Source organism: Rhipicephalus sanguineus, chromosome 5, assembly GCF_013339695.2.
Source record: "Rhipicephalus sanguineus isolate Rsan-2018 chromosome 5, BIME_Rsan_1.4, whole genome shotgun sequence".
NCBI classification, from domain to species: Eukaryota; Metazoa; Arthropoda; class Arachnida; order Ixodida; family Ixodidae; genus Rhipicephalus; species Rhipicephalus sanguineus.
Window position 1 is genome coordinate 122,489,199 of NC_051180.1, and position 21,359 is coordinate 122,510,557.

Consider the following 21,359-nt stretch of genomic DNA (forward strand, 5'->3'; position numbering starts at 1 on the left):
GGATATGGGCCGGGCAGGCCGGCAGCCTGCAGACGTCGGCAGGATAATTGGTGGTCAATAAGGGTAACTGACTGGATTCCAAGAGATGGCAAACGCGTGAGGGGGAGACAGAAAATTAGGTGGGTAGATGAGATTAAGAAGTTTGTAGGTACAACGTGGCAGCAGAAAGCACAGGACCGGATTGACTGGCGGAACTAGGGAGAGGCCTTTGCCCTGCAGTGGGCATAGACAGGCTGATGATGATGGTGATGCTATTTCTTACGTTTTCTTAAAATGTACATTGAAGCAGACGTTCTCAGTGCTAAATCAAAGTTGGTTTTATCTATTGCAACGAAATAAATTACTTATTGCGTGCTTCGTTACAACAAAATTAACTATTGTGACTCAATATATGATACGAGCGAGACACGCCTTCAAGCTGTGGTCCACATATCCATTTGCCCCCGGTTTCTGAGAATGATCTATGGCAGCTTACATATGGAGCTCAGAGAAGGCGCGACCGCGCGATAGCGAACTTGGCCTGATGGGGCATTTTCTATTGATTTTTTTTATTTTTTATAGCACCAAGCAGATTCGCCACTCAATTGCTTCTATTTCTAGCCCTCTGACAAATAATCAATGAGCTTGAAGCTTTAAGGTCGAAATCTTGTAAGAAAAAGAGAGATCAAGCGAAGTTTGGTCAGTAAGAGGCGTGGCCGGGACCACTTCTCGTAAGCTGCATCAAAACTACGTACAGGCTTACAGCAAGCGGTCGCAACTTGCGCCGGCTTATGTGTTCTATGTCGAAGACTCACGGGTGGCCTTGCAGACCCGTTCTTTCTTTCTTAAAAGAAAGGACTTAGATAAATTACCGCCAGTCTAGTCCCGTGCCGAAGCTCTTCAAGTTTCTTTCCTTCTTCTCAACTACGCATCTTTGCTGGAACTCGCGACAACTACTCTATAAAGCTCCCTATATTACGCCAAGTTCCAAGCATAAACCACTTGTCCACGAAATACTATAGAGAAGCTGAAGAGGCAGAAATAATCGACAAAGCTTTTCACTGGCTTGAGCTCGATAGTGAGGCGTCATATTGCGAAAATAAAAAAAAAAAGCAAGTAATTCCCGACAATGAATTTGTAAACGGCGAGCTAGCGAGAACTCAGATCTGAGAAGGGAGCGCATTGCGTGCTGGAAACGGCAAGAGAAGGATGGAAGACGCGACAAGTGAACTCGAATGAAAAGACTCGTGTTCCTTTCCCATTTTCTTTTTTTTTTTCTAGACATTCTGCTCGCTCGCTCGATGCGCTTTCTGCGCCCGTACGCGGTGGTAAAGCAAACTTGGAAATGGATCTTATCTCGCCCTGGAGTCACGATACAGAGAATGTAACTGTCGTGTTCGAAATTTCAGCCTCAATGGGATTGCGCGACTCCCCCGGGGATGAATGCGCCGAGATTGGCCGAGATCCCCCAGCAGTGGGCGTCGGGTTCTTCCACGGTCCGCTTAGTGCACCGCCATGGCAGCCGCTAAGCTAGCGATGCCGGCAGAGCTTCCAGAGTGGGTCGGAAACGACAACTTTTTAAAAAGCGCTTTGGGCTACGAACTGCGATAGTTTGAGTGGCTCGACGTGTCATTGTCGATCTCAAGGCGGTCTGCACTGACGACGAAGACGACGAGTTGAAGGCCTAATTGTTTTTCTTTTATTTACTTTATGCTATACTGCATGATCCCTGCGATTGTTGCCAGAGCTTTAGTATTAGCGTTCAAAAAGTTGAGTAACTACCTTTAGAAGTTCATGAGAAGATGGAGACCTGAAGAGATGAATATTCTTGAACAGGGCATGTCAATGAAGGCAACGTTTCGACAAGTGGTCTCGTCATCTGCAAGGCAGCAGCTCCCTATTTTAGCGCATTTACACTCTCCCACAACCACAAAGGCGGAGGAGGAGAGGGCAAGTGTGAACTAAGCGAACTTAGTTCAGGGGTTCCACAACGACGTCAATAATGCACATTTTTGGCCACTTTTTACAATCAATCAATCAACAATCAATCAATCAATCAATCAATCAATCAGTCAGTTTTTATTGTGTAATATACATGTAATGGCGGGTTAATATTATTTTACAGGTAGCACCCCAGCGCCCCTTCAAGGGCAGTTGCAGGGGTCCGTTTTTTAACAGTAGTAGTTACTGCTGAGCTACAGAGCAAATATTAAGCACGTACAAGTGCAACGAAATACAATAAATACATATAATAGAAATATAGCAATACAACCCTATCGAAAAATCTCATATTACACGTATGATACATATCCAATAATCTCGTATGGTCATACGAGAACACATATTATTTATATGTGTTCATACGAGATTATTGAATACGAGGCATATGTGTCATATGAGAATTTTCGATAGGGAATAAATACATATGAATACAAACAAGTCGGAATAACATTTATGATTTCAAGTATTACTGCTGTACGTTTTGCAGGTGATCGCGAACACATTGTTTATACAAATGAATTGATGTGGATGCTGCGATGGTACAAGGTAAAGTGTTCTAAAGTTATGATGCAATAGAAGATAATAAATGTGATCCGTAGTTACTCCTTATGCGAGGTATGTGTAATGGTGTAGTTAAAGTAGAAGGTAAGAAATATGTGGGCGTTTGATATGTTAATGTTATTGACGGGCATGAACTCTGTAATTAAAGATAAAATATCTTTCATCTTAACAACTTCACGTAAAAGCGTAACGATCACGTGTCCTATGTTTCAATCCATGCACAGCAGGTCTCAGGCGGTGTGCCGGCGCGACCGGTGTCCGTGCCGTCATCCCAGTTCTGGCACGAGACCCGCGGCTTGCGCACGGGGCAGCGCTACGAGTTCTGGGTGACCGCGTCCACGGGCGCCGGTGAGGGACCGGCCACGCGCATCATCACCCAAAGTCCGGAAGTACGGGGTGAGAAGTCGTCTGTAAATTTTTATTATATTATTTTCTACCACACTGTATCTCCTTACGAGAGTGTACCTTTGGACAAGTCGGCGAAACGTACAGAAGGAAAGAAATCACACCATCTCCCGCTAAAGGGGACCATGAGGCGATGCAAAGCAGCGTTTCGGCATGTCGAGCCCGCAATTCAGAGGGGGAGTGGAGAGGGAGAGGGGAAGGAAGAAGGGAGGGGAGAGGGGGAAAGGGGGAGAAGAGAGTGGGGAGGTGGAGAGATAGAAACGGGGACGGGAAAGGGGGAGAGGAGTGGAGTGGAGGTTTGTGTAAAGTAGGTTTGTGGAGAGGGGGTTGCGCATGCGCAGTAAGGGTGGTCACGCCGCACACCACCACCACCACCACCGGATTGAACTCCGCCATAAGATGCTTCGCATCTAATCAAAAATCACAGGCTACCATGTGCATTCACCTAAGACGACTCAACGGCGAGAGCCATCTTCTTTTTCTTCTAAGTCGTATTGGGGAGCCTGCATAAACGGCTGGTCGGGTAGGCTCCTTAGATGTACTTATCATGCCCCGCCACCCTCCGAAAACTTTGTGCACCCATGGCTGAATGATGTTTAAAAAAATCTTATGGAATGGCTGGAGTGGCGGCTGCGGCCGTCATCTTAGTAGGGGCAGTGTAAACCATCGGCGTTTGTCGACGGAAAGGAATTTTCCTCGCACGCTAGACGACTTTATTAGGGCAACTTTTACGGGTCAGGTACTGCTCCAAGTGTATTCTTGTGTTACCGGTTTTCGTTAGTAATCTTCTAATGACAAATTTTATTGGATATGAATCGGTGATACTCCTCTCGATGGGTTACTTTTCTTGGCAAGAACAATTTTTTATTTTACCATTAACGTAATTACACTTACTTATGAGAGCCATTTGATCTCTAAGTAGGTACCACCAGAAAAGAGCATGTTATCGAGATCTTTGGTGTGCAAAAGCTGGCTTCACTTTTGATGGCAAGGCTTTGCGAGAGCTTCTACTCCAGAATTTTTATGTGCACCTAACGGGGTTTGGCACTGCCTCCAGGATTGGAGGCACTTCACCTGGTTTTCACTGCCTCCGTGATAAGCCCACCTTTGACCAAGCTACGATGTCATGTGATGAAGGTGTAGGCGTATGCCACAGGAGCGAAGGAAGGAGACGGCTGAACAAGATTCGACGCCTCCAGGGAACACGAGCCGTGGCTTCATGTGCCACTGCGAAGCGCCGTCTTTATTTTCTTCTCTTGAGGTCGCGCGCTCTCCAGTTTTCTTCACCGCCCAAAGGAAGGCGCTACAAAGGCGTCTTGTGGCGTTTCATCACATGACGTCACGGCAGAATTTGTTACGTCATCATGACGTCAAAAATGTTTGCTATCTGCGACGTCACGATGATTTTTTGCACTCCTCGTCTCTAACGCCGCAGGTCGCGAGACACCGACGGTCAAAGTTCGCAATTACTGAGGCATATAAGGCTCTCGTCTTCATATGGACGAGTGTGATAAGAGTGGTGCACGTTCTGAGTTGAGTGCGGGTTTGAAATGTGCGCGACACGAAAAAAAAAAGGGTGCATCGGCGGTGTTGCGCAAACGACGACGACATGGAAGAGCGTCGCGCGCGACAGTGCGCGGCGCAACAATGAAAAAATAAAGCAAACGGAACCCAATAGCTATTGATCACGAAGCTCCTGCATAACCAATCAGGCCGAAACAAGTGTGGCTGAAGGCGAGAGAAGCTTGGTGGAGAGAAGAGTGGGGAGTTCAAAGATAACGAGACAAAGAGAAGGCCGCAGCCGCGCGCTGAAGATGGGCAGTCGCGTTGCGGACCCGAGCCTTCAGGACTTCATCCGGCCAGGGCCTCCGGTACACGCCTTCCAGGGAGTGCGAACCCCAACGGTTCGTGAGTTCAACAAGGCCTGCTGATTACGGTGCAGACAGGCAAAATAGCGGCAGTTGGGTGAAGGGCTCGAGCCTCGCATGGCGTCGCCTAGTCAGGTTACCCCAGCAACCACCGTTGCTGCGTCACCTCTACGTCAGCAATCTACGTCACCAGCCCGCCCTCTGCACAAGTCGAAGCCTCCACGTTTTAGTAAGACTGAATTCATAATCTTTACCGCTCCGCCGCTCAGCCGCGTCCGAACTGTAGCGTTTAGAACTTGTGTTTGTGTTGTTATTCTGAGTGTGTTATCGTGTGAAGGGCACCTTTTCTTCAGTGTTTGGATTTTGGTAGAGTTTGTTTCGCTTTTTTCTTAAATGTTTTGTGTGGCAGTTGAAAACAAACGGCTCTGTCCTAGTGATGCAGAACTATCGGTAAATTGACTATCGATAGTATCGATAGTTTTTTTTTAAACTATCGGTAGCGTAAATAAACTATCGATAGTACTACTATCGACAAACTATCGATAGTCCAGTCGGTAGTACCATCAGTAATATTACTAGCGATATTACTGGCACGCGTGTTTATTGCTTTGTTTTGATGTATTCGGGTTTCACCAACAAACACTGTTCGGAGCTTTTGGCGCAGACCACGCCGCAATGTTTGAGAAGCTTCGCGATTGTTTGAGATCATTTTGTTAAGATTACGCGCTGGACGGGAATAGTCAAGTTTATTCGAGAGCTTACGCGAGCACCAGCGATAACGCTGGAAGGTTCGATGACTGATGCATAAAATACGAAGCGTTCCACCGATCATCAGATTATTTGACGGCCGGCGACTGTTCTCGCTGCTATCAGTGTGCAGCGTGTATCGCTTGTATGTTGAGTTTCGATTTTCTGCGCACAAGTTCACCGAAATAAAGCGCTTCGTATTTCCCAGTCTTTCTGCAGCATTCTTGGCCCTCAGAGCCACGTGACAAACTCCATAGTGGTGCGAATAATGATGATGTTGCTGGCTGGCCACATTGCCAAAATATTTGCGATAGCCTACTATCAGCTTCGCTTAACTTATGAGCAATTTTTGGCGAGAGAAATAAATTATACCCGCAGTGAAAATGGCAGAATATGTCCAATAATAAATTCATATTCAAAAGCAACCAGTTATACCTTACGATTAACAAACTTAGTTCCTGATAATTTTTTTTTGGAATAATAAAATGCAATATAAATTTGAAGCCGCGCGGTTCCACCACATGTAACAGCTTCCTTTCCGCTACAGCTGAACAGCTGACATTATGATCACATGTCAGCGAAGCACTCTCGTGAAGAACACAAGCATATCAACTTTCTTGCCCTTCAGCCTGCTCCTCTGGCTTCACTGTGTACCACGCGCGCAGGGAACCAAGTTTATGCTGCAATGAGTTCGCCCTGTTGATTTTATACTATCGATAGCGCTATCGATAGTATTTTTCACCATCAATAGTTCGATAGTGACTCCGCTATCGGTAGTATCGATAGTACCATCGATAGTTCTGCATCACTACTCTGTCCTCATTCACGCTATCGGAGGCTCAGCCATAGAGAGCTAACACAAACCGCAGAAAGACCCTGCATCACAACGGACCAGTGCACACAGTGGCCAACTGCTTCGGGACTGAGTTTCGCCCCCTCCCCCCCCCCCCTTCCCCCTGCCCACCAAGACATCACCTACCGCACATTGCTGGCGCATGGGTTGCCGATCATCGCTTCTGAATCGCCGAGTATATCCCACCATATCTGTGTTTCGCAGCTCCCGCACGCATAGCGTCCTTCAGCCGGGAGGTGAGTGTTGTCCTGAAGCAAGACCTGGAGCTGCCCTGCAGGACAGCGGGACAACCGACGCCAGTGAGGGAGTGGCGGACAAGGTGTGTACGCTTCAGCTACACAGCCCTTACGTTCGCTCTCGTTCGCAAGCAGCACGCGTCTTGTGTCCTTCCGCTTGTTCCTGTCACCGCATGGGAACAAGGTCTTAAGGTTTCAGCTAAGGCTGAACTACAGAGAAAGATTAAAGCTTGAAGAAATGAAAAATACTTGAACACGGGGGGTCGCTGAAGGCAACGCTACGAGAAATGGTCTTGCTGCTTTGGAGAAGACAAGACCCCTTATCGAAACGTTGGAACACCATGTTCAAGGATTTTGTCATGGGTCCAACCATGAATGTTACGCTAAAAGAGACCACACCGCCTTCTAGAGTACGTCGCATTTCAGAAGCGATGGCTTTTACTCCTGTCGCGTACCCGTTTATTTATCTTTCACATTCATGGTGTACACCGTAAGGAAGCAGAGATACAGCATGCATGGCGGTTGATGTGCGCTGTGACCTTTTCTAATGTTATGTGATCATTTCTGTCAATTTGATGTGCGCTGTGACCTTTTTTATGTTATGTCATCATTTCTGTCAAAGGTCCTTTATTCACCCCAACGCGGCACTGGCAGCCGAGGTGGCCGTTTCTTCGTGCCGTCACGCTAGTTATCCTCGTCTGCAGATTGCTCCTTCTCCCTCCAACAATGCGCCTACCTTTTTTACCGCTCACATCTATTCTCTCGTAAGCCGCGCCCTTTCCTTCATCCAACGTATTCCCTGGCCTCTAAACGACGACGGGTGGAGGTCATTACCAGAAAACCTGCCATAATAACCGCTCGCCTGACTGCCTCTCGCATTCTCGGCTTCATTCCGTTCCGCCCGCCTCATAATATGTCTGCCGTCTTCGTCCTTGGGATCGCTAGTACAAAGAATGGGAGAGAAGGCCTTGCCCTGTCCGTTCCATCTCTGCAGTCCCGCGTATCAGGCGCGTTCATCCTGTAAGAGACGGCCGCTGTCTTCGCCAACGATGAGATTCAGGCCATTGCAAACGGCCGTGGGCGCAGACAACGAATCTGGCAGTGGAGAGGAGAGGGGAGAAGACGGACACCGGCTTTCACCGTCTCGCGGCATTGTCCGATGAGCGTGCGAGCTCACAGAGAGGCCCTATACGTTCGCGAAAGCGCTGCGGTAAAGAGCTCGCGGCTTTGGTGCACAGCCCGCGCTATGTGTTCGCATAGAGCGGGAACCCCTATACCCGCCGGCGTATTAACCTTAGGAGCTGGAGTGGAAATCTAGCGAAGGCGGTGGCATTTCGCTTCGAATGGGCAGCAGGCCCTCGGGTGTCCTAACACTGGCTCTCGAAAAAGTTGTCCGTATAGTTGCGAACGTTAAAAAAAGAAAAGAAGAAAGAAAAATGGATACAGGAAGTCGAGGCGCAGGCGTCTCGAGCAATGAATTCCTTGGCTGCGCGTCAGATTCAGTGTGATTCAAGCCTCTCTCTCTTTCTTCCCTTTGCCTTCAGAAGCACCTCGCTGGATTTGCAGAATGATCGCAGCTGCCAGAGAATGGCAAGGAAGAAGAATCGCTGGCATTTGGCAGCAACTGTGCCGCTTTCCTGGTCGTTACTTTCCGCGGGCTCTCTCCTTCCCTATTATACGCTCTTTCAAAAAGGTTCAATAGTGCGAAATCTCTCGCTCTCTGCGCGCGCGTGATAGCGCTCCGCGCAAGACGTAAAATATATATCACCGGCCATCGCTAAGCAACGTTTGCGGGACCACTCTCAGCCTCGAGCCAAATTAATCGAGCCGTTTTCAGTGGGAGTCAATAATTGATTCTTTTGATCTGGCGTTTCTGGGTGAATGTGCTCATTAGATTATCTTTTTTTATTCTTATTTTACCGACTTGCAATAGCGAATAATGCAATAGCGATAAAGAGCTCGGTTCGGAGAAATTGCGGTGTTGGCGTCGGCTTCGGCGTCGTTGGTTGCAGCGAAAAATCGACGTTGTCCGTGAGAGAAAGTTCGAGATAGATGCAAATAAATAAGTAATGAAAATATTCGGTCCGATTGAGAACCGCTCCGAGACCTACTGCGCGGCAAGTGGGTCTTCTACTATGGAGCTTGAAACTGCTTCCTAAGACAAAAAGTAAAAAAAAGAATTTTCTGTAGTAGGAGGAGTCTCCTTAATGCATGTAATATTGCGTGGCAGAATCGTGGAATCGCACCAAACGTCAAAACATGAAAATTGCGCGAAAAGTGGGTGCTTTAAAGCTGCCCACCTATTACAGAAGTGTATACAGCTGCGTAGGTGCGCGTGGCACCTTACGGACGCGTATTCGGCACTTCGCCAATTTGCCAAAGGAAGAACTATGGCGTAGTCTGCACTTCGCAACTGTGCTTGCAGTAGGCATTCTAGGATGACTTGAAATGGCCAGTCTTACGCGCACAAACGTTCCTCTCCTTGCGGCACGGTTGAAGGCGATGCGCCCGGGGCCCGATCACGCTATCGGGTTCGACTCTTGAATGCGAATCTCAAGCGTGCTCCAAGTTTTTCTCACAGTATTCCTTAGCGCCTGTAAGATAGTATCCTGCAGTAAAAGGTAGATGTTTGGTATATAGAGTTGATAATACATAGCAAAACGACTACATCACGGAACATGGAGACACAAACGAAATGAAATAAACTTAGAGCGCTAACTGCCAACAATGTTTGCTGTAACCCGGCAGAATGAGAAACATATGGATGGATGGATGGATGCGAAATTTTATTCTAAATTCTGAGGTGCACGACTCAATGCGCAGCGGGCCGCTCCCACGTTGGGACAGTCAGGCCAAGCCCGACCGCCGAATCGTGAGCCCTCTGGACAGCCCATAGTTGAGCCCCGACATCGGGGCTCTTGATAGCGGATAGCCACTTGTCTTCATTGGATTGTTCTGTGCCCCGTAACAAGGGGCAACGCCAGAGCATGGGGTCTAGGCTAGCGAATTCGTTGCAGTGCCAGCAGGAGCTATTGGGATAAATGTCGGGATAAATTTTATGTAATAAAGCCGGACTGGGATACGAACCCGTCTGGAGTAACCTGAGAGTCAATGCCTGCGCTCGACTCAATTTCTTATTAGGAAGGGGAAAGTCTCTTCTGCCGAGATACAAGTGCTGCGTAATTTCGTTGTATATAAAAAATTAAATTACGCGGCTCTACCCTATAAAGTAATGTTGCGATTGTTCAAAGCTGAGCGATTTTCTTACTAGCAATAGCCTAGTTACATTGCTACAAGAAATCAAACATATTGTTGCACAAAATGCATTAATTCAATTGCACTAGCGCCCACCCTTCCCATTTTGTGTTAAATCGTGCTTCCTCTTGCTAGACGCTGTAGTTAATGCCGTAAGAGGCCCTGGCAGATATTGCTATTCTATCATATTTTAGCGCTCTTTCAGTGCAGTTTTCTTTTGAACATCAACATTACGTGATGTTGTCGTAGTGCTATGAACAATTAGCCGCTCTCTTGACCAACCTGTCTGCAATGATGTTTTACTGCCCAGAAACAGGCTTGAAAGCGTCTGCTCATCTAGTTGATGCCTATATCGGCACAATCCTAGCAATGTCCTTACCAGCTGAATAATTTTGAATATCTCAGTGGACGCGAAACGTTTGCAGCTCGCCTACTTAGATTTACGTACTCGTTAAAGATCCCTATAGTCGGTGACAGCCTAAGAATAAATATAAGCTCCGCCCACAAGGCCGCATTGCTCATATTTTGCATGCATCCGCGCTACAAACGAAGTAGCTCCTAAACAATGGCAATAATTTTCACTCATATAAACCTTATTTTTTGATACTGCACTAATATTGAAATAAAGAAAGCAAATCTAGATAAAATAAATTGTGAAGGCACAGGGTTCAGCGCCAGCACAACATTATATCTTTTGTTTAAATCGCACCCCCCACCGCGTTCATCTCGGAGTCTATAAGAAGAAGTGATGTACTGTACATCTCAAAGGTGATGTTTTTGAGCAGTACCTATTATGGTATTAAAACAAAGAAAGCTAGATTTAACATTAAACTTAAAATAAAGGAATCGTTATTTTACGTTTTCACAGAACAAAACAGGCACATTAATCACACTTAATAAGGTCGTTTGTAATTTTTTTGCGAAACTCTCGCCGCTAGTTTTCTTCACTGTCTGCCGTAACTATGGCAACTGTGACTCAAAGCGAAGTATGGCGAAATGGTCTGAGATTGCCTTTATGAATTTCTACTCTTGTGTTGCCATAAATACCGCATTCGCGTCCCTAGTCGCCGTGCATGTATCGTCTTTAAAGAAAATGCCAAGGCTTGATTTGACGTCTTGTTTCAACCAAATAAAAGCGTGTAGCACACATGGCGTTTAACTGTGGGGGCCATTGCATGCGCTGCCATTACGTTCACGCCACGGAGATGTACGCGGCTAAATTGGCATTAGACAGTTTTAGAATAGCGTACGCAAAGCTTTGCGTTAGCTTTTCGCGCAACTGCGCATGCGTCGTACGCTAACCGCTTGCGGGCTCCCGTTAAGCGACGGAAATAGCGGGCCGCAAACGCTAACGCTAACTTAGCGTACGCTATTCTAAAACTGCCTATTGACTAAAAGATTTACGTGGGATTGTTTCTCGCTTCGACAACTTGCACTGGCACTGCCATTACCCCTTAAGCCCTTGAACGTTCATGTATTAATTAATTAATTATTTAATACATACATGTGTCGCCCCAGTGGGCATTACAGCAGGGGGACCCACTTTTGCTATAAGAGGGGGCCCTACCTTCTGTATATGTGTGTGTCTGTGCAAAGGCAGATATTTATATATTTACGTAGATTGTGACGAGGCTGTCAGCGGTTGCTGTAAGTCTAACAGGAAAAGGATACACGCTTCTCAGAAGACAGTTTATTTGTCAACGTTCCGGTCGGAGACCGATCTTTATCAAGGCAGAATTTACGAGATTTTGATACACTTCTAAGCATCGCCCTCCGTGCAGGTAGAGCGAGAGAAAGAAAATAACTCTTAAAAAATGTCGAAATAAAAAATCAGTAGCCAAAAGACTACACGTATACACTCGGACATAGAAAAAACACGTGCGTCCTCAAAGAAAGAAAAAAAAATGAAATCATATAGATGTTTATATAGATAATCTCGGTGGACACAATCAGTAAGTACATTCCTTGTGTACATTGTCAAGCCCCACCTCTCCGGATCCCCCCTCATTTGTTCGTGAAGCATAGTGAGGGGGTGAGGCTTCACAAGAAGGGATAAGCGCTTAAAAAAAGGGTCTATGCACTATAAGCTTCACGAGTTTAATATAAACAAATTATCACTGCGTAATACATGCACACAATATACACGAATGCTAAAAAACGCATGTTAGACAATAACAAGAATTCCAAATATGATATCGTGAAGTATGATGCAACGCCATTAAAAACGAAAGCTTTTTATTGCGATAGCAATTATATGGACAGTCTCGGCTGGAAAATGTCCGTCCCCGTCGCCGTCATTCACCGCATATGTATAAGTATGTATATATATAGAAAAGCCATAAAAAAAATAATTCAGAAAATCTTTCCGACGCGCGGAATCGAACGGGCGACCTCGCGATTTGCAGCCCGCCGCGTTAGACGTTAGGCCACGACAGCCCCGTCTTTCAGCGAGCTAACGGCGCGCTGTTTATATACATCATGTAATTCAGCATGCTTTCTTAGTGGCTACATAGGTGGCGCGACGTGCGCGCGCCGCTCCTGCGATCGCCGTTGCTCTCCGATCTACAGGGCGTGGTCGTTTAAGGGGCGGCCGGTGGGGTGCTTCGCTTCGATCGCTGCAGCGGCCGCGTTTGCGAAAGGAGCGCGCTGTTCAAACAGAAATAAGTAACAAAAGTGACAATTAGTTCGCGCTCGTCCTGTGTGCGTTCCTTTCGTGCGTCCTTTGGGCTCGAGCGACGCGCTGGCAATTTCGAGCTGCTTTCCATTCTTCGCGTTACATTACAATTTATTGCTATCGCATTCATTGCTTCGCCGTTGCGGCGAAACTGACTTTTTTTTCTTTTTTTCACTCAATAATTTTAGCGGCGTAATTTCAGTCACAATAACAATCCATGCAATCGACGTGTCACAGCGAGTGCATCATTTCACGGTTTGTAGACAACGATTACCTCGCACGGCGTTTTTCATTGCAAGGCGTCCGTGCATCGAGCGCGATACTTACGCGACGGGCACTTCAAGCTAGCACCATTAAGACGATGCAAGTACGCCAATAGACACACGTCGCATAATCACACACGCACCAAATGACCACAATTATCTTCTTATAATGCACACACCACTGCATATTCTCCACACCTGGTTTGTTTACTTTCGCACTGTGTTGCGCTAACGGGCTGTGTTGGTCGCTTTCTTTCTATCACGCTTTTCCGCACATGCGTCACTTATATATGCGCACAGCACGGCGTATATCACAATAGATCACCAAGATTCCCACGTTGCGAGCTCCAAGTAACACACACACACGCGCACATGTAGCAACGCCTATGGCTTTTGCGGGCGGTAAATCGTACACAGATGCGCACATTCCGACTTACTTTCACCTCACTGCACACGAATGAACGAGACGACAATCGCCGATGTGGTGACCCTCAGGCGATATTCTTGATGTATCCGAGCGATGGAGGAACACACGTCGTGTTGCAACTTGACGCTGCCGAAACGACGGAACGCACCCAAGCGTTGTAAAACACTCCGGGCTGCTGCCGCTTCGATGCACTTCAAACGCAACCCACTCACAAGATTCAAATGCATCGGATGGCGACCGGCGAGGATGATGCTGGGTACGTGCGGTTAACAGTAGGAAAAAGCTTCTTCTGGAAGAAACAAACACAGCAGGAAATTCGAATTGACGGGTCTCGGTCTCGGTGCAGCGGTACCTCGCCTCTCGTCGCGAACGGCGCCATGTTGCATTTTTCATTGGTTCGTCTTAACCGTTACGTCATGGTAAAGAGCAGCCGTAGTTGGACGCGCATAATACAAATGGAGAGCGGTACAGTTTACTTTTTATTCTTAGCTTGTCACCGACTATAGACCCTTTCGCTGTTTACAAACAAAGCTGCTGGGCGGCCTCCGGTTTTGTGCGCCGGCGTAGCCGAGTAGCGTTGGCGTGGAACAAAAGCCTTAGCGAGTAACCGGCACAGTTTGAACACTTTTCTCCCTGTGTCTGGTCAAATAATTTAAATAAATATTTTTCTAAGCTGCATACACAACGCTATAAGAGTTGGTCCTTCACTTTAAATGCCTTCTTTTTACCTGAAAACGGAAAAAGAGTCTTTCAATACTCTGGCACAACTTCAAAAGCACGCTTTCTGCTTCGGCGTTAGACAGTGACAATTGAAGGGACCGGAAGTTTGTTGGGATGCAACACGTGCTGCTGCTATCGCAATCTTGAAACCGACCGAAAAGGCGAATAGGTGACCGAAATTTGCGGAGCCCTCCACTACGACGTGATATTATTAAAGACGATAGTCTTTCTTGGGGAACTTAAACGCAGAAATTTCGGTCTGTCTGTCTGTCTTTCTGTTTGTCTGTCTGTCACCCGACTCAGCCACGCGGCCAAAGTTGAACCACTTGCTTACCGCCCACCCATCTTGAACTGGTACGGCTGTTCATACTTGTGAACGTTGTCGATCAAAAAGTAAATATTACGCATATCTGAGGTGCAACACCACTAGGTAAGTATTAGGTGGTGTGTTCCTTTAATAGAAAGTACATAGATACATAATTCTAAAGACGCTAGTTTCTTAAGCTGCGGCTGCGGCTGCGCTGAAAATGCCATGCTATGCGCACCGACGGACGTCCTCTGCCATGGAGGAAGGAAACACTCTGCAGAAGCTCATGTTTCCCGATGTATTTCCAGATGGCGTCCATATCTCACGCAGCTAGTCACTGTATATGCTACCTAAAGGTAGCATATACAGTAACTCTAACGCAGCGTAGACGCTGCGCCTCCTCTATCGTATTTACACGGCATTTCCAGCGGAGCACGCAGATACGCGGCCACTTTATTAATATTATTATTACTATTATTATTATTATTATTATTATTATTATTATTATTATTATTATTATTATTATTATTATTATTATTATTATTACTACTACTACTACTACTACTACTACTACTACTACTGTGATTCATCACTGCGCTCTTTATTTACATCCACACATGTATTTGTTGTTCCCATTTCATGTATAGTTCCGGTCCCATGCGGGAGAGCGACCGTATTCGAGTGCTGCCCTCGGGAACCCTGCACATCGAGGCCGCCGACACAACTGACGCCACCAACTACACCTGCCACGCGCACAACCTGTACGGAAGGGACGCTGTCCACTACACCGTCCGAGTGCACGGTAAGCACTCCGGTCGGGTTCTTCTTTCCCGCAGTTTTCCTCTGCCATCATTTACTTATGCGTACTCAAGGAGGTTGAAAAAAAAATTCTGGAGTGGAAACTCTCGCAGCGCCTTGCCAACGAAAGTGAAGCCAGCTTTTGCCCACCAAAGAGCTCGGAAACATGCTCTTTTCTAGTGGTGCCTACTTGGAGATCAAATGGCTTTGATCTGTTAGTGTAAATACTACGTTAATTATAACATAAAAGATCGTTGTTGCCGACCAAAGTAACCCGCCCAGAGGAGTATTGGCGACTGATTGCCAATAACATTTGCCATGACTTTGAGGCTTAGTTACGGAAACTAGTAACACAAAGATACACTTGGAGCAGTATCTGACCCGTAAAAGTTGCCATATTAAACTCGTCTGGCGTGCGTGGAAAACGCTCGCTTTCCTTCGCCAAACGCTGATGGTTCATCTTGCCCCTACTAAGATGGCGGGTGCAGCCGCCATCTTTTGGTGGGCACGGCTTCACTCTTGTGCAATAATCGCCACTCCAGCAATTTTTTTAACCTCCTTGTGCGTACTGGTGAGTGTGCAGCAAGCATCCGCATATGTTCGTATCTACCAATGCGTGTCCTTGACTAATTGATGCTTTGATGTCACATTTGCCCACCCTCTGGCTTGTGTCCACCCTATTTAGCTGGCCGCCCTTCATTATCCTAGCCTATCGCACGGGCGGTGGGCACGACATGCTATATTACTACCACATGGCGCGTTTGTTTAGCTATGGTCATCCGTTAGGATTAACGGCGGCATCAACAAAGCAACGCAAATTGAATAGTCCAGTGAACTTCAGGGAGGGGTTTGTCTTGCAACATCGCCGATAATCAATATGTTAAAACTAATTACTTGCGCTACATTACAACTGCGGATGCAACTGAACTACAACTATTAAAAATAGCTTCAACTAGATGCTTGTTTCTCTGTTGTTATGGGTGCTAAAAAGGTTATTCCCACACGATGACATGATGTCTTTTACAACTTTTACATTTTAATCCAGATTGTGAAGTATTTAGGACGGTGCGATAAACATTAATGTGCTTAATTCTTTATACGTTTCGGACCTTAACTCAGTTCAGTGCGTGTAGTCTCAAATATTATATGCGGTTTGATAGAAAAAGTTACACGTCGCGCGGGAAATTCGCGGAGAATTGTGTGGAAATTAACTGTTCATTGGCAAACTGAAATTCCAATTACAGAGTAAAATCGAGGCTGTCACATATTTCTATTAGTTTTAATAATTAAACTTCGATAAACTCGAGCCAGTAACACCCCATGTCTGCGCTGCACTTATATCATTTTTATTGTGTTTTTTTTTACAGTGAACGTATCTCAAACATGTGAGTATAGTTCTCTTTAATTCATTAATAACGCAACTTACGAATTAGAGCAACTATCAATCTATAAAACAGGGTATTGTTTATACAAGATGCGTACTGCTCACCATGGTTTGGTTGAACTATCTAATGTTTATTTGCAGAGAAAAAAATAGAAAATGATATAAATACAATAAAATCAACAATGTCTAATACCAACCAACAGTAAAAATTGATGTCAAATGTCAATATAACTCATAAAACAAATAGGGCACAATGACGTCCGCGTTGTCGTCGCTTCTTGTACGCAATCTTTACGACATGCCCAAAGGCATAGACCGGTAGATCAAGTGTTACAGTATACGGCTTTGTGAAGCCACCTCTCCAGCGACATCGATTGTAAGGTAGGCACACTTACGTTAGGCTCGAAATATCGTCCATTCCGTTACGCCTTCATTGTAGGAAGTGTATCGGGTGCTTTCTATATTAATTCCAGCAATGGCTATCAGTAACCCTTTGTGTCGCCAATTTCTTCATTTTCTAACGTGAGAGTTCAAGCTCCCGTATCGTTTTCAAGGTGACAAGCATTCATATTATGAACGGCCCTGAAATACTGCGGGAACTGTACACTATTATGTAACGATAATCTCGTCTCTCGAAAGAACATTTTTCTTATCACCTTCGCAGCTCCTCGGAGACCTGCCTCCGTGAGCGTGCTGTCGACAACGTCAAACAGCATCACGCTAGGATGGATCAATCGGAACACCGTGAAGGGAGCGAACGCGCCCAAAGTCAAAGGTAAGGGTTACGCACAAACCACAATTCCGTGATGTCGCCAACCCTCGTTAAAGTAGTGTGCTGTTCAGAACTTGCAAAACAGCAACGGTTTCCTCTGAGTAACAGCCACTAACATTAATCGCGATGCTTCTGGGTAACGCGAGCACGGCATTCAATCGCGCAAGCCTGAAATATGTTATGCCCGCCATATTTCAGGCACCATATATTGCATCACTATATGGAGTTTGACGAAATTGGCAGCGCTTATTTGACATGCCGAACCTGGACACGCCATACTGGTAGAATCGAACGGGGATGCAACTCGAAAACGAATTATCGTGTTCTTAAGCCGCTCGCTTGCATAATGCAACTGCGCGTAAGAGATTTTTTGTATTTCGCGAACGTATCGCAAACTGAACATTACGCATGCGAAACATCAGCAACCGCAGCGGCCGCCCTTCACCTTGAGGCCGCTGCCGTTGTTATTTTGTGAGCCGCCTTTTTTCGGAACACGATCGAGCGAAGATGCTCCAGGAGAAAAAAAAAAGAAAGCTTATGAAAGCTTCCTATCGAAGGCAGTCTCAATCGACGGTTAGCGTCTAACGTATTCCTTGAAACCTTTTATTCGTCCCATACATACAACTTTTCAACGCTTCACTGAAGAAGAGAAGAGGCAATTGAATCTAGCTTGGGCATAGGCCCCGTTTGCACCGTCGTCATTCATTTCAAATTTATGCGCTCCAACGAGCCCGCGTTCGCGGAAAGGGAAAGCGCGCGCTCCCTTGGAGCACGATTTCAGCGCGGCGTGGAAGAGCCCCAATAAATGACAATTTCGGCTAGTACTGGAGTATCTATGGTCCTAACTGAAATTCAGAGCCACGCACTTTCGGTCATAGCCAATATCCTGCTTTCTGACGTAAATATCTATGCAGTTATAGTGCTCACGAGCGCCGATACGTGGTTATTTTATCTTAAATGCGAAGCATTTCTTAGGAAACCTTTGACACTTTGAGCGTTTCCATCTATCTATCTATCTATCTATCTATCTATCTATCTATCTATCTATCTATCTATCTATCTATCTATCTATCTATCTATCTATCTATCTATCTATCTATCTATCTATCTATCTATCTATCTATCTATCTATCTATCTATCTATCTATCTATCTATCTATCTATCTATCTATCTATCTATCTATCTATCTATCTATCTATCTATCTATCTATTTAGCCGCCTACGTCTCGGTGCTCTCGTGGTCGCCATGGTGTAGAGCAAAATTGGCACGGGAGGGTAAGATGATCTGACGAATAAGACTGTGGGGTCATGGCATGAATAACGTGAAAATCCTGTCGCGCACGTCGTCAAACCCTTTACTCCAGAGACGTGTGGCACATACCCGCTTACAACGGGCCGCGGTGTACGGGTATGGGCCACAGGTGACTGACAGTTTATATCTACCCCGAACGCCGCGAACAGATACTGGTAATTTAAATGCGAGGGCGTTAAAGGGACCGACAACTACCCAGAATATGAAACGAGTTGACTCCAGTGAAGTAAAGATTGTCCGTTGCACTGACTCAAACCAACCCTGTTTTTTTCGTGAGAGATGGATTTAAATTTTTATTTCTTAATTGAAAGTCGCGAAAAATGACCTGTGGCGCCTCTGGCGGCAAAAAACATGAATGATGCGATGAAGACGGCCACCTGACCGTTGATTGCTGTACGCGATCGTCGATTTTTTTGTTAGTACTAAAATGTTCTTCGTTTCTTTATATTAAAAGGTATTACTCCATAATAATGTACATATAGGCCTGCGTTAGTAGCATGCATTAAAGTGGCGCTGCCTTCGCGTGACGTAATGATCCCATGCTCGTCAGCGTGTCTTGAGCAACTTTTCAGCGTGCTCATGCAACCGTGCACGCAGTTTCCAGCTCGCTAAGATTTTGAAGCGACATAGTTTTGCTACCTACACTTCGTCTCAAAAATGACGCGCGCTGCTACTCGGTGCGGCCGTGCATATGCACAGTTACGTTTTCGATTACTTGGCTTGGCTCGTGTATCGAGAGAGTAACGACGCCGGGACAAGCGATCCATGACACAGGCGCAGGAAACCTTGGACGCAGGCGCACACAACGCTGTACAAATACCGCGAAGATGTATAAAGCCACAAATCTCATGTAACAGCTTGCTATTTTCCAAAATGGTTGGAGAGCTCAAAATGAAGGTGGTTAAGCATAGTTACAGTAACTCCTGCGAAAGCAGAACAACGACAGCTTTCACAAGGGCTAGCGGCATCGCTATCAATTCTGAGCGTTGCTGGATCAAGCCTGCATGCGTATTTGGAGCCTTTCAGATCGAAAAATACTACTTATAAAATAACTACGTGCTTTTCGGATAAACCACTGCAGCTACAAACGCTACGAAGGGTGAGCTTCCGGTCGCGACGTAAAAAACTCGGTCGAGAAAAATCAGTTGTCGGTCCCTTTAAGAAAAACCGACATCGGTAGCATTGACCCGACGAATGGAAAGAATAAAAATTAGGATCGCAGCAGGAATCGAACCCAACCATTCTAACTGGCAATCGGGTATTCTACCACAGAGTCACGCCAGGTCTATAAATTGGTTTGGGAAAACATCCTATGCAGGCGCAATGTCGGTGCAAAGTCAATTCTGGTTGTGGTGTTGGCTATCTAATTTTACAAGAAAGAAATGAACACTACATATGTACTCCGACGATACAGACATCATGTCAGGTTAGCGTGTGTGGTTCCAGCGTTGCTCCACTTTTATAGCAGTATAATAAACATTGCATTTGTATGATTCCGCAAGCTATATTGAAGCATTGCTCGACCCCGGAGGAATGCATTAAGGAAAGTTACATATGATATTCACGTGATTGCACCATAAAGTGAACTTAGCTTTGATAATACTGACGCATCTACTTAACGTCGTCGCAGCCTAAGTTACCCTTGAAAGGCCAGAGTTGTCGACGTGCCTGGTAAGCCCACGATGTGCACACAGCTACTGCACTTGCAAAAACACGTCGATCCACCTCGTAACGCTTGGTACAAAAGCCATAAAATGCAGCATAAAAGTGCTTGCTGACTGCTTCGCATAAAACCGAATTACCACAAGGCGTGGGATTTGCCGAACTCTTTCAATATTTAGTTTGTCAAAACATCACTGCTAGATGCCATGGCTGCTCACGGCCACTAAGCTTTTAGCTTTCCATTCGACAAACTTCATCAAGATTGGCGCATTGGTTACCGATAAAAATGATTTCTCCGTTCCTATGCAGTCAGGTAAATACGGCCGAGATAAAGCTTTATCTTAAAGATTGATTGATTGATTGATTGATTGATTGATTGGTTGATTGATTGATTGATTGATTGATTGATTGATTGATTGATTGATTGATTGATTGCAGCTATTTGGCCTGTCGGTCATTCAATTGTTTAGCTATGGTCAAGCTGTGAGCCTAGATTGGCGCGAAAAACACGCGGCAGGTGGGCCACTCCTGTTAGTACGGGTGTATAAACAGGCAACGCAAAGCAGCTCCGAGACGTAGACAAGTTTTAGGGGCGAAGCTCCTTAAGGCGGCACCCGTTTGTCCCTCGTAGTCGTAGTAGTGCGTAACCAGTCGTAACGCTAGTATCAGATCTCGACCTCCAAGGCGGTGCCGGTGGGAGATTTTTCCTGTGCGTTGTTGAGCAATAAAACATTCGCAGCGTGCGCGTTAACTAAAAGCCGAATTCTTCTGTCTCTCATTCCCCATTAGCAGCCATTGGCATGTTCCAGTAGGAAACGTTAGTAGAAGTAGAAGTGTAAGTGTTAGCTAAAAGCCGACTTCTTCTGTCTCTCATTCCCATTAGCAGCCATTGTTTACCTCCAAGGTAGTGCCTGGTGAGATTTCTCCTGTGCGTGATTAAACAATAAAAATTTTGTTCAAAACGCCATTGATTGATGAAATAAACCAACGAAAGACGCCAGATGTTTTCTGAAGCAATGGTTTTCTAAACAATGAAAATTCACAGCGTACATGCTCGGAAAGCCCCTTTTGCCCAGATTGTGGTGAATTTGACTCCTTGAGTCACATGCTCTGGCAGTGCCCTGCGTTACAGGA

At 45.9% G+C, this 21,359-nt stretch overlaps 1 protein-coding gene across 1 annotated transcript in view; it reads left to right on the top strand.

Moving 5' to 3' along the window:
- Nucleotides 1–15,802, top strand: part of LOC119394945 (Down syndrome cell adhesion molecule homolog) — a 123,617-nt gene extending 107,815 nt beyond the window's left edge. The window contains 4 exon segments of the mRNA XM_049416025.1: nucleotides 2,766–2,937; nucleotides 6,619–6,733; nucleotides 14,944–15,098; nucleotides 15,780–15,802. Coding sequence (XP_049271982.1) covers nucleotides 2,766–2,937; nucleotides 6,619–6,733; nucleotides 14,944–15,098; nucleotides 15,780–15,802 — 465 coding nt within the window.
- Nucleotides 15,803–21,359: the final 5,557 nt, after the last annotated feature.